Source organism: Pelmatolapia mariae, linkage group LG13 (assembly GCF_036321145.2).
Source record: "Pelmatolapia mariae isolate MD_Pm_ZW linkage group LG13, Pm_UMD_F_2, whole genome shotgun sequence".
Taxonomy (NCBI): Eukaryota; Metazoa; Chordata; class Actinopteri; order Cichliformes; family Cichlidae; genus Pelmatolapia; species Pelmatolapia mariae.
In genome coordinates this window covers 3,084,519-3,098,500 of record NC_086238.1, presented here as the reverse complement: position 1 = coordinate 3,098,500, position 13,982 = coordinate 3,084,519, and the positions used below count along the sequence as shown (strand labels likewise).

Here is a 13,982-nt window from a genome sequence, read left to right as displayed (position 1 = left end):
ACAACATCAACAGTTATTCTAAGATTGTGTTTGCCACAAAGTCACATCTAAAATGCAATATTTGTGCAGGTTAAAATCAGACTAATCAGATGAAGAATAAATTAATTTGCACAAAGATGAAAAGGATTGCGGTTTTAAGTTCTTTAATGTGCTTTTACCCCGATGACGGTTGGATATATACCAGCAGCTGGTGTTTCTGCCAAGACCTGCTCATGTATTGAACAGATATGTAGGACTGCTTTCTTGCATTTGTGCAATATCTCTAAATTTAGAAACATCCTGTCTCAGAGTGATGTTGAAAAGCTAGTTCATGCATTAATTACTTTTAGGCTGGACTACTGTAATTCATTATTATCAGACTGTCCTAAAAACTCCCTGAAAATCCTTCAGTGGATACAAAATGCTGCAGCAAAAGTACTGACAGGGACTAGAAAGAGAGAGCATATTTCATGTTGGCTTCTATTCATTAGCTCCCTGTTAAATCCAGGATCAAATTTAAAATCCTTCTCTTCATATAGCAGTCCTTTTCAAGCAAGCATATAGGGTAACCTGAATCCTGCATTGGTTACACTACAATAAGTTTGGGCTGTTACGGCCATGATGCACTGACTGTTTCTAGTTCACTCACATTTTTCATTCTCTGTGTTACTGTCCCTCTCCCTTCACCTTAAACCAGTCGCAGCAGATAGCCACCCCTCCCTTAGCCTGATTCTGCTGGAGGTTTCTTGCTGTTAAAAGGGACCACCAGTTGTTCTTGAGGACTTGGTACCCAATCTCAGAGTGTGAGGATGATTATACCTCTGCCCTGCCGTAACATTTGTGTTGTACCTGGAAAATCTCTAGTTGTGACAGCACTTGCTTATTCCGAATGTTCGAACACTGAGGTACTAGTCGTTTCAATGTTAGTGTAGATGTTGGGTGTCAAAGAATCCATAGGTTCCATATCTCTTTCACGTATCACCTTTTGCTGGGGTTAGATGCGTAGTAGCACTTCAACAATTCCCTATTCTCATGCCTTGTCCACTTATAGCTTGTTCCAGTAGCCCACTTCTCATCAGTGTGCCCTGGTTCCTCAGCTTATGGGCAAAGGGCAGCATGGCTTCAGTTATGTGTCTCTTAATGATATTTTGAGGTAAGCCTGGGTAGCATGGGGGGACCTAGACTGGGGGCCCTTACTGGATGCATACCCTCGGCGGGATTTAAAGTCCTACTTATTGTTCTGAATATGGTAGTGTTGTCCTTGGTTTTTCTCAAGCTTCTCATGTTGCCACTTCTTCTTTTGTCCTCCACTTGCTCAGTTTCCTCAGTTTTTTTAGGACATGTGACACACTGTGCGAGGCTGTGAGAGGCTAGGTTTTTGAGCTAATAGTGTTTTGGGAATCACCTTGGTGTCAAAATACAATTTTATGCTTGTCAAACAGCATATTTATATTCTAGTTTTTTCTAATTAAAGAAAGAAATGGGAACCAATGATATGTTTTTATGATGGGCAGCTAGTAGCAAAGTGCCAATTTAATAATTTGGTTTATTGTTATGTGTAAACACAACACTGGTTTATCCTTGAGTGAAGTGTCTTTCAGGCTTGAGTGATTTATTTAGAAAACTTTAAATAATGGTTCATTACTGTGAATAATACTAATACGTATACTTTAATACTAGTCATATACTTAATATATTATTTAATATTATTGTTATTATTTAACCCTCAGCAGGATTATTTGTCCAAATAAAACTAAATAAATTATATTTTCTATAAATGAAGAAATGATCACCATGGCAAAATCCTTGCTTCAGTTTCACTTGATAGTGTGCCTGACCTTATGTTTTGTTGTTACACAGAAGCATTTCCTTATACATATTAGCTTTAGCAGAGGGTAACAGACAAATGGGTTGACAGAGGGTGTGTCAGCATCAGCAGAACAAAACAAGTATTTGTCACTGAAAGAGGAAACATGCATGTGGAAGGTTTGAAGCTACTCTTACAGAGTGACTCACAGTCCAATATTAAAATTGCATGTTAAACAGGAATCACATAAAAAACTTCACAAGAAAACAGACATTAATTTCAAAGCTTTTTTTTTCTAATTCATTGTTATACAAATAGTTTTGAAAGTAGTAAATCAAAGTATAGTCAAGTAAAATGTGTTATTGAGGTGAGAGAAATGTATGCTGTTAAGATTACATGAAATTAGAAATTGTACCCGTGTTTTTTTCCAGTAATTTCTAATCTTTAACTCAGAAATTCATCTTACAAAGTTCCAAAGCATATTAGGCACATTATTGTTTTCGTGAAAATTTGTAGGCTGTCAGTTTCCAATTAAAACAAAGATCTATTAAATAATACATGATCATCTGTGCTCAGCAAGACCCTGAACCACTAGCTGTACTCAGAAAGGTCTCCTTGTTTTGAGAAGCAGTAGTGGTTCATTTTAGAGCCAAGTTATGAAAACATTTATTTCTATTTTAAACTAGTGCTGTCAGCATTAATCTAGTTAAAATGACGTTAACGCCATAACTGCATTAACGTGGCAAATCTCCATTAGCAAGTTAGGGCGGATCTTACCGTGCATGGTGCTGCACGACGTCAACGTGTTAGCATGGTTAGCTCATTAACGCGTTATCGCCGTGCAGCCCCACGGACGGGGCGATCCATGCTAACTCGCTAACGGAGATTTGGCGCGTTAATTCGGTTATGGCGTTAACGTCATTTTAACTAGATTAATGCTGACATCACTATAATAAACCTGTCCTTTTCTGCATGCTGCTAACTTCAAATGTATAGGTATGAGGGGCAGTGTTTATTCATATGAAAAATGCTTTTGATTTGGTCAATCATGATCTTTTTTGGGACAGACCTTTCCTAGAATGCATTGATATGTTTTCCCTGCTATTTGTGTAATAGGGTGTGAAGTATGATTAGTCAGCACAGAGGGGTACCTCAGGGTTGCATCTAAGGACCGCTTCTTTTTAATAATCATTTACTGCTCTTTTCATGTGATTGCCTAGACCAATATGATGCTATCATCAAAGGCTTCTTTTTTACAAGTTTATAAATAAGTCGGATGGATTTAGATACAAAAATGTACATCCTTTGCAAACTTTGCTTAATATATCCAAATATTAAAATGCGAAGGCAGAATGTCAATCTTAAGTTATCATTTGCCTCTAATATGTAATGACGGCTGGGAAGATCAGAAATTTGAAATTTGGTATGTACTTTATTTGTGGATTGATTTGAACTCACCTTTAAATCGCATATTGATTATATTTTTTAAAAATGCCAATTTTTTTATAATGCTCCACACATTCTTTTTTACACATAATCTTAGGCAAAGACTTGTCTCACAACTCATATTACCAGTAATGGAATGCACTGAAGAGGCAGCACTGTTACCTCACAGCAAGAAGGTCCTAGGTTTGAATCCAGCATCTGGCCGGGGGCTTTTTGCATTTGCATGTTCTCCCTGTGCTTGTGTGGGTTCTTGCCAGCTTCCTGCAACAGTCCAAAGACATGCTGTTAGTCAGGTTATCTAGTCCATAGGTGAGAATGTATATGTGAATGGTTGTCTGTCGCTTACCCCTGTGGCAGACTGGTGATCTGTTCAGGGTATACCCTGCCTCTTGCTCTATGGTAGCTGGGATTGGCTCCAGCCCACCTGCAACCCTGATCTGAATTATCACTAACACAGTGTATCAGAATTCTTTTAAAATTCTTCAGATATATTTAGGCTTCAGATTTTACAACTCAAAAAGATTATTCACCGTTAATCAATGTATCTATGATAGGAAGTAAAATTCATGGAAACACCCATGTGATGCATGTGTAGCAGTAATAATTTAAATTCATATGCTGTTTATGTTATTTATTTTGTGGCAACAAAACAGGTTTGGTGACTACAGACAATGATTAAAAAGGTGAAAGGGTCTCGAGCTTGTCTCACACAAGATGTTTTGCATATGGTGAAGTGTTTTAATCCCTCATCCTGGAAACCGTCGCACTGTGTTTGACAGTTTGACTTGATGACACGCTTGGAAATGAAAGCACAAAGAGACCTATTTGTTCTCAATATATTGTAACTTCACAGTTTGGGGTTGTCAGTTGATTTAGTTGAAAGGATTCATATAAGTTTAGTGACTTTAAAGAGTTAAAGGTGATGAAATTCACCTGCTAGAACCTCTAAGGCTTAACCTACAGCAACTAACTATTACTTTGTTTTAGAAGAAAAAATAGAAATAGAGGAAGAGGAACAAAAGTGCTGTACTCCAAAGTGCTGAAATGTTGCCAAGTGGAAACATATGACGTAACAGTTGATCAATTTAACTCCTGCCACTCCCAACTTCCCTGTTTCTCGCTGGTTGTTCTCATGTTTGTTCTCTTGTTTCATTTCAGACCTCTTCATCTATCTGTGCATTTGATCCTTTAAGTCTCTATTCTTTCCTGTTCAGACTCATGTGCACTTTATGTTAACAAACGAAACGAAACTTCAGTCTATGCATCCCTCGCCCAGTCTTTTAGACCTAAACTTCTGCAGTTTCAGCAGATAGCTAATAAAAGACACTAGTTTAAGAGGAATGCACTTCAGTCAGATCCTACACAAACACATTAAGACACAAATAAAACACATTAAGACACAAAGTCAAAAGCAAACATTAACTTGGTTGTCAGTGACTATATGATTAACAGGTCAGTCATATAAAATGGCATCAGAGCCTTAAAAAATCCTCAACTCACATGTAAATTGACTTTCATGTTTAATGTACTTGACAACGAGCTTCCAAGCATCATGCCCAAATACTATGCTACTGCCACCATGCTTATGTATATTCTGTAATCCCAGTCTGGCTGCAAGATTTTGACCTCCACCTATACCGTGTGGCAGTCAGAACAGCTTTTTCTTCTTAAGCAGTGAATTCTCTTGTTTGTATGTTTGGTGTTGTTGTGACACTGCAGAATAAATTTTGGAACCCATTTGATGGTTTGAGGCTGATCAGATGACGACTAGCTGGATAAGACTTTATTTTAATATTACCTACAGCAGTTAAAAATTTATTAGAAGTATAAAGTGATTATAGATGGAAGCAGCAACCATGTCACCAACTGACTTGGGAAGCCTCAGCATTTGCATTTGGCTTCCACTGTGCGTTTTTTAAAAAAAATGAAGTGATCATATTTCAGTGAGAGCTGGAGTAAAGCCGGCATTACTCTAACGTTCAGCTGAAACTCCTTTTATATCCAGAATTAACAGTGCTTAGAGTTGCTTCACTATCCCTTTTTGTGTGCATGTAAACAGGTTGATACTATTAATAGAGAATCATCAACAAATACCACAGAAATGGAGGCTCACACATAAAAACTGCACTGAGAACCACACATGCAAAGAGGGTCATGATACATCATCCTGTTGCACAAACAAAAAAAAAAAACCCACCTGTCAAACTGGTAGTTTGAACAGTAGGAATGGATGGGGAGGTGGAGTAGAGGAGAAATAGAGGGAGGTGCAGGAGGGAAAACGAGACAGAAAGACAGTGTTTAAAGGCACCTTGAAACAGGTTACACATCTCATTCTCTAAGACAACCCATACGTATTTACACACTGTGTTTTGGACTATGGCTTCCACCACCTCAGGTGATGCTCTGCCATCAGGCGGAAGGATCTTCACCAGTTTTCCTGACATATTCTTCATCCCCGAGTTTGTGAGTTTCTTGTTTTGTAATTTGTGTTGTTAGAAGGGATGTGTTACTTTTCAATGTTGAGTTTTACCCTCTTTCTTGGTTCAGACATGTCTTATTTTTTCACTGACAGCCTTTTCTCTTATTCTCTTTCACATGTCTGTTTAACACATTTTCCTTATGTCATTCCTTATTCAACCAGGCCAGCTTATTTAAAGTAACATCTTCTTCTCCTCATTTCTCCGTTGAGGCAGGTCTCCATTGTGATAAGAATTTTTCTCGTCTTGTTTTGCTGGTCAGCTGGAACCACTGTTTGATAAGTGTAGTTCACGCATAAAAAGCAGCCTTTTTGGTGAAAATAATTTGTTTCCATAGCAACAGGAAAACCCTAAATATCAAATAAAACACACATTTTATTTGTCAGAAAACATTTGTGATGCAGTATCTGTTTTGCAATAACATATGTACTCTCAAAAGCAATTTATTAGAAATGGTAGTGCACACTAGTCAGCCATTAGTTCTATTTTTATATCTTCAAAATGAATAAAATATATTTGTGCAATTTGCACAATACTTCAGTTGTCGCTGGCATCCTCACTTTCACTTTCACCATGATTTTCCTCTATGATCACAATCATGGGTGTAACAGGTGGTGATGGACTGGACTGTATTATATTGAATAGTGAAAACTTTGATCTTTTTCAGTCCAAGAAAACAAAATGAGATGAAAAAGTTTTCATTAATAACTCTGAGCTGTTAATGGAGAAAGACTGATATTTAAAATATATATCTTATAAATGTATCCTAAAAAAGTTTGCACAATATCTTTAAACCTGCATAACAGCTATTACTTTAAATGTGAGAGTGCAGGGATAGATATTAGTACTTCTTATTTGTTCATAATGTCATATAGAGACATTTTGTTAGCTAAAACATTTTCTGTATTGCTCAAACCACAAAGAAAAAACCTTGTATTCTGTGACATTTTAGAATTAAAGCAAACAAGTTGTCACCTTTTTTGGCATGCATGCCCCTCATTAAAATGGCACTAAAGCTGTAAATACCAAACCCAAGCTTTATCTTTACGTTTTCTTTTGATGCATGCAACACAGAGATTAAATCTGCATGACACAAGTGGAAAGGCACCTGTAACCCTTAGATTTAAGTGCAGTGAAGTGTATATCAAAGCAGTCATAAACTCTCATGGATTACTGGATGGCTTTCACTTTTCATGAAACGTTATACTGCACAAGCCTGATGAAGGCCACAAGCCTAAATGCGTTGGTCAGTTAATAAAGTTGTTCCTATTTACTTTTAAGTGTTGCTGGAGCTCCTGCATTGTTAGTTTCTCATCCTCTCCATGCACAATGGAAGTAGGTGAAGTTGTGCCAGAAATTTTTGCTGCTTCACAAGAATGGAAATCTACTGATAAAGTTTACCTACTCTTGTTGTTATTGTAAATTTAACAGATCACGGATAAAAAAGACAAACGAGGGTGAGTTTGGCTTAGTTTTTGGCAACCAAGTCATTTTCCTGGAATTACTGTGTACTGTGTGAAGGACTGTGAGGAAAAAAAAGGAAACGCTATACACCTGCACAAGGCAAGCAATGGCAGTAAAGTGAAGGAATGAATTGAAAATCTCCTCAAAAGTTAAGATGCTTGATGTTTTTAACATTTTGTAATTGAAACTGTCCTTAAACCTACAATTCACTAGCAGGGATCACACTTCACTGGACAGTGTTTATTGACAGAAAGTCAACAACTTTGCGTCAGCAAAGTTGTCGATTTGGCGAGGGCCTCAGGGCCCTCTGGGCAGGAAGCACTCTTGGTATCTACGTGAGACGTGAGAAATAAGACAAGAGCTGGGGGGGTGGGGCACAGAAATAAGAACAAACTGCAAGTAGGGCAGGAGGACATTTCGCGATATATGAGCGGAAGGGGAGTGTGTGAGGTGTGGTCCCACTACTGAAATTCAGATGAATTGTGCCTCAAAGCCTCAAAGCTAACTTACCATCACACACAAACATATTCAACACTAGTTTTCAGCTTGAAGCTTGGTTATTTCAAATAATCACAGAGACCATAAAGTCAGACCACGTGGCCGTAGGATCCACGTCCAGCTGATTTAAAGGTATACTCCACTCAAATGATCTCTCCACCCTCTGTTGGCATGGAAACAGAAGTTATATTCAGTCTAGACTGACAACAGTGGATTTCAGCTGTGATTCAGTCATGGCAACAGATTTGTCACAACAGATATAGATGCTAAAAAATACTAGCATACCTGATTTAGGTTTAGCCAGGTATGCATACTGTTCTGTGAAAAAGCATTTTTCACACTTAAAGGCTTCAGATCATCAAACAAATTTTAATATTAATCAAAGTTTTAAAATAATGATTTCATTTATTAAAGGATTAAATCTATCCAAACCTACCTCGCCCTGTGCGAACAAACAATTTTATCACATTAAAGATGGAAAAATGTTGATAAAAATATTGAGGTCACTTTACAGACAAGCGAACCTAGATTAAGTCTTCACACTGACTTAAATGCTCCATTATAAACATTTTTCCTATTGTTTTCAGTCAGAGTAAACAGTCAAGCTTTGACTGCGAGTACAGAAGCCCCACCCACCAGTTTTTTTGCATATATTTTTGCATAAATTTGTATATTCATGGTGTGTTCCCTTTTACCTGGAATGGATGTAAAATGGATACGGTTTCCCTGTGTGGTTTTAGATGAAATAAGTTGCGATAAGCCTTATGCAATATTTGTCCATATATTAAAACAATTTTTGTATGTAGAAGCACCTATTGTTGGCTACTCTCTGTTCTGCACTTCCTTCATGATTCACTGTCAGAAATTTCGCCAGAGAGTTTCGCCTATTAAAGGTTTAAAGAAAAAAACAGGCAGTTGTTACATCACAATTTGACAATTAAAAAAATATTCTGACATTGTACAAATAAGTTTCACAAGTAGTAAATAAACCAAAACTTCTTTGCATTTAAAAAAAAATGAAATCATGAATGTTGTGTATTCTTTATTCATCTTTTTACTCTTTTTTTGGTGATGTGGATCGTTTAAACAATAATTGAAAATGACAGCTAAGAAGCATTCTAACATACCTCAAGTTCCCACCAAGACCAGAAAAGCACTACATAAATGGAAGTAAATGCAGTTATTTTTATTTATTTTACTTGGAGGAGACATTTCTCACATTAAATATACTTAAAAGGACCATTTGAGATGAATGAGCAGAGTGAGCATAATTTCCTTCGGGATTAATAAAGTATTCTGATTCTGATAGAGCAATGTTTGCCTGTTACAGTGACAGTGTTTAATCCAGGACATTGCATGTTTAAAAAAAGAAAAGAAGGAATGACAATCAATAAAAATGTTTTTCTGCGCACACTATCTGTGACCTATGGTAAAGCATTTTAATGTGCCTCTTATCAAGGAACAAATGGTGGGAGGTTCATGCTCCATCTAAATACCAAAGACTCTTTCAAGCATAATGTTTGCCAAAGGAGGAGATATAAAGACTGAGGCAATACACCCAAGAGTGACAACATGGCCATTATGTGTGTGTTTGTGCGACCAAGCCTTAGTTTAAAGGGCACTGTACCAATTTACATGAAGCTCTGAACAACCTTTCAGAGGGCTGGAAAATAGCTTAAAGCTTACACTCAACACTATAAATTTCTAATAAAAAACTTTACAAAGTGGGTGTGTAGAATTCCCTCTGTGGAAATCAAGCCACTGAATTGCAATATCATCAATCATTGTCTCTTTTCCCCTCCTCTGTGTGACCCTGCAGGTGTTTGGTGGTTTGGTGTGGATCCTGGTGGCATCGGCTAAAGTTATTCCGGCTAACCCTCTGGGCTGGGTGATGTTTGTGTCTATCTTCTGCTTCGTAATGACGACAATCTGGCTCTTCATCTTCCTCTGCGGAGGCAATCAGAGCAGCATCTGGCCAGCACTGGTTAGACACTCCCACTGACTGCTTAATACCCCAATTAGATAATTAATAGGGGATCAATGAAAGTACTTGTTGAACGTGTTCAGTCATGTGAAAAAGGAAGTAAAGCATCTTTAAATTCCAAATCATTTTGTCTTCAGCAGGTCAACCACGTAGGTAAATGACGAGCAACTCCTGACATATTAAACTGTAATTTTGTATTTAACAAAAATTAAGCCAAAATACAGTAACAATGTATGAAAACTAAATACACCACAGTGCTTTTATAGAAATTAAGACAGTAAGTATTAATGAAATATGGTTGACTAATTGATCATCAGCAAGTGTGGCCACATCTAGAAAAGTAGACATTTTGGCAGTTTGGAGCATTCAAATGTGTTAGCACAATGTGAAGGATAAAATAAATCAGCAATGATCTTAAAGAAGCAATTATTTTTTCCCATCAATCTGTGAAGGGTTAATAGAGAGCTTGCAAATAATTTAAAATCAGTGACTCTACAGCAAGAAAGAGTATTTACTTTAAGTTTAAAATCTTCAAGACAGTTACCAATCTACCCAGGAAAGGAAAACCCAGCAAATTCACTCCAAGATCAGACAGTGGTATGCAATGTGAGACTGCAAAAAGCCAAAGAAAGCCACATCAATCTCAGGAGATAATCTGTTCTCTATAAAGAGAACACAGAAGCACACCTTACCCTACAATTGCATCTGTGCAAAGAACAAACAGAAAATTAAACCACAAAAACGTTTTGTGTGGTGAAAGGATGATGATTTGGGATTATTTCACAGCCACAGAAGCTGGGTATCCTGCAGTCATTGAGCCAACTGTGCATTTCTCTGTATACCAAAGTATTCTAGTGTCAAATGTGAGGCCATCTGTCCAACCCCTAAGGCTTGGCTGAAAACGAGTCACATAACAGGACAATGATCCCAAACACAGCAGCAAATCTACAAAAAAATCCAAGCGTTGGAATCACCAGTTAAAGTTCAGACCTTAATCTGACTGAAATGCGTTGGATGCATACAAACCTCAATGAATGCCCACTGTTCTTTACAATTAGCTGTTATAAAAGAACAGTGGGCCGAAATTCTGCCACAATGATATAAAAGACTGATAAAGTCATACAGAAAACGATTACTTCAAGTTACTGGGGCTAAAAGCAGGCTTAGTTTTTGATAAATAAATATGTTGTTGTTCATCTGAGATTATATTTAAATTATTTTAGAACCTGCTCGGGACCAGATTTCTTTTATGTCTTGTTACATAAAAACTTAGACATAATAAATAATAAATAAAGAATAAAGGTGTAATTCTATTTCTCATGTGACTGTAGTGTAGACCTTGAGAAATGTGCACCAATATATTAGACATTAAACGATAAGCAGAAAACTTGACAATTAAAGAAATTTTTAGGGCCTATCTTAAAGAAGGGTCATTACCTGGCAATGTTCTTACAAATGCAGTACCACGGGGGCAGTTGGGGGTTTTGGGGGATACTTTCCCACAAGTTTTACATAGTCCATCAACCTGTCCCCACTTTGTTTGAAAATTTTCCCTTTTGTTCCCCCTCCCTCTTTTCTCTTATTATCATTTTAAAATGACCTCCTTCTTCTTCTTTTTTCTCAATATTTCATTTTGCAGGATGCAGGCTATCATTTTGTGGCAGTGGTTTTCTTCCTCAGTGCATCAGTGGATCTGGCCTTTATCACCTGTGGGGCTGCAGAATATTATAAAGCTATATCAGGTCAACCAGCTCTACCAATTATAGCGCTTCCAGGACTTGAAACACCTGATGAATATATCAAAATATACCGACTGTACATTTCTGCAGTGGTACGTAAAACACATACATTTATTGTTCAAAATGTTAAGGGATATTGAAGAATGACATATCCAAATTAAAAATCTGTATTGACATACATTGTATAATCGTCAGTAGTCAGTTATAACTTGTAAAATTGTTCCCTAATTTGTTTATTAATGTATGTTTTTTTGAGCATCATATAAAATAAGTGAAGTTCTTCTATAATAAATGAATTGCTTGATGGTAACGTTATATCATTATTTACTAAAACAAGTGGAAATAGCTTATATGAATCTTGTACTTGTATTTCTGACAATATCACGTAATTCCTGACAATTTTAGCACAACACATTGAAATTATCCAACTCTTTTAGTAGTTTTAAAAGTAGTTGTAAAAGAACACAGCTTTAAAATGTTTTAACAATGTATATTGTTAAGCAGTACAAATGTAGATATGTAAACATTTCTCTTATGTCAAGGAATCGAAAATGTAATTATGGAAGATACTGAAAATACGCAAGTAAAGTATATGTGTCTCAAATTGTAATTGCTCAAACAAGGAAAATCCTAAATCAAAATTATACTGCTAAGTTAAAATCTCTAAAGTGGTCCAAAGTCTTGTACCTCAAAGTGGCCATTTGCATAATCCGTCTGTGTTTCTGTGTGTTTTTTAGGTGATGTCCTATGTGGCCACTCTTCTCTACTTTCTCCATGCCATATTCTCTGCCATTCGATGGAAGAGGTCCTAAAAAAGTCACCAACTCAAGACGAAAACAACAAAACAAAACAAAAACAGCTAATCACATAGCTTTCACAAATACATTGAGCTTTTTTAGGAAAATTATTTTTACTTTCATGTTACTTTTCATGCATTTCTAATGAGTGAATATGCCCAAACATCAAATTCATAAAAAAGTGGGAAGCACAAAACAAAACAAAACCAAACAAAAATTACATTATCACATTAGCCTACCTCACAATTTTCAATGTTGTTTTTGAGAATACATGCATAAGAAGTGAGAATTACTTTTTAGTTTTCCGAACTAAATATCGTTTAAAGAAGATAGATGAGTGTAAATAAGTAATGAAATTACTAATCTAAACAGAAGCAGGAATGATATTATCATAACGTTTGATTTATTTTCACTGTAACTTTCAATCATATACGATTCTTTAAAAGCTCAGTTCACAAATTTTATTGCACACTCACACACAAAAACACAAATGCATTTTTAAAACTCAAGATGTGTCCTAATCTTCTTTAAATATATTACTGTGACATTTCAAGAAAAAAAAAAGAAAGAAAGATGTTTTCGCAATTTCTGTAAGTAAACCACGTCAGTGATCCTGGCTTAAAGACATGACCTAATATGATAGCTGACATTACAATATTTGCTATATATGTGTTTTGCCTAAATTAGATAGTGGAGAGAGGAAGGGACAGAAAGGGAAAGACACACAGCCTTAGGCTAGAGTTTAACAGAACTGCATCTAACCTTGTGGCATATAGTCACATGTTCATTGTGTGAGCTAAACCAGCACCACAGCATTTAAATATTTCAAACCTTTATGACAACGACTTACTTGTACAGCTTGCCACAGTTAGACTTTTAGTTTGTTCTCACTAAAAATGGAAGCAGGAAAAGCAGGAGGATTGTGACTTTAGTTCCTACAGAACACAAGCCCAACGATAAATGGAATGGGCCCTATATTTCATCTGTTGCAACTTGATGGGCCAAGCTAAAATAATGATCACTTTGATGGTGACCTACCCATTTATTCAGTTAAAGTGAGAGCCGCTACAAGGGTGTGATGGGACTGACACTCGAGGCATCGTCAGGGCCACATTTCAACTGTTGACAGCTGTATGTGTTGTTTGTTGTCTGTATTTCCACAGTGACTGTGTTTACAATGTTACATTGTCTTTTGTGATACAGGGATCAGCAACACTTAAGTTTTATTTAGTTTTTATTTAGATAGATATATTAATTTTTTTCATTGTTTCTTTGCTGTGGTCTTATTAGTGAGTGATGTATCAGGTACCTGCAGTGTAGCTTTGCAGTGTAACCTCTATTAGAGCTTCATTTCTGTAAAGGAGGTAACGCTTCCACATTAAAACATTAAGGCATTAAAACATTTACAGCAAAATACGAACAATATAGTTGTCCATTCATGTTTTACTTCTGATCCTTACCTTATTAGCTACGTAGCTAACTGTTCCTAACTGTAGCCTAACTGGCATGACCAATGAGTTAATTAAAGTATAAATTCATCTTTAACTTAAATTAATCATTATTCCATATTTGAAATGGTCTCAAGAGGAATTTTACTTTTGACAAATTTACTTTAAATGTATTTTTTCAAGCTTTGTACCTGAAGCCTGAAACTCAGACTATGCCAAATACTTGATTTGTGATTGGAATATCCTTCAATTTCCTCCATGTTTCACTCCATGGTTTTAGAATGAATGAATGAAGAAAACTGTTTGCTGACAGCCATATAAACCAACTTAAATACACTAGATT

The 13,982-nt window shown here is 36.4% G+C and overlaps 2 protein-coding genes across 4 annotated transcripts in view; both read left to right on the top strand.

The window, feature by feature from the left end:
• nphp1 (nephronophthisis 1) overlaps nucleotides 1-9,601 on the top strand; it is a 24,500-nt gene extending 14,899 nt beyond the window's left edge. For 2 of the 3 annotated variants that reach the window (XR_010573915.1, XR_010573916.1), the window contains exon 22: nucleotides 9,491-9,529. The gene's annotated coding sequence lies outside the window, so the exon portion shown is untranslated. Of the gene's footprint in view, nucleotides 1-9,490 lie in introns of all 3 variants that reach the window. The other variant, XM_065471871.1, reaches the window with a different exon arrangement.
• Nucleotides 5,609-13,982, top strand: LOC134639984 (myelin and lymphocyte protein-like). Its single transcript, XM_063491525.2, has 4 exons — nucleotides 5,609-5,695; nucleotides 9,491-9,655; nucleotides 11,295-11,486; nucleotides 12,132-13,982. Exons 1-4 carry the CDS (start codon nucleotides 5,609-5,611, stop codon nucleotides 12,204-12,206), a joined length of 519 nt encoding a protein of 172 aa, XP_063347595.1. The 3' UTR covers nucleotides 12,207-13,982.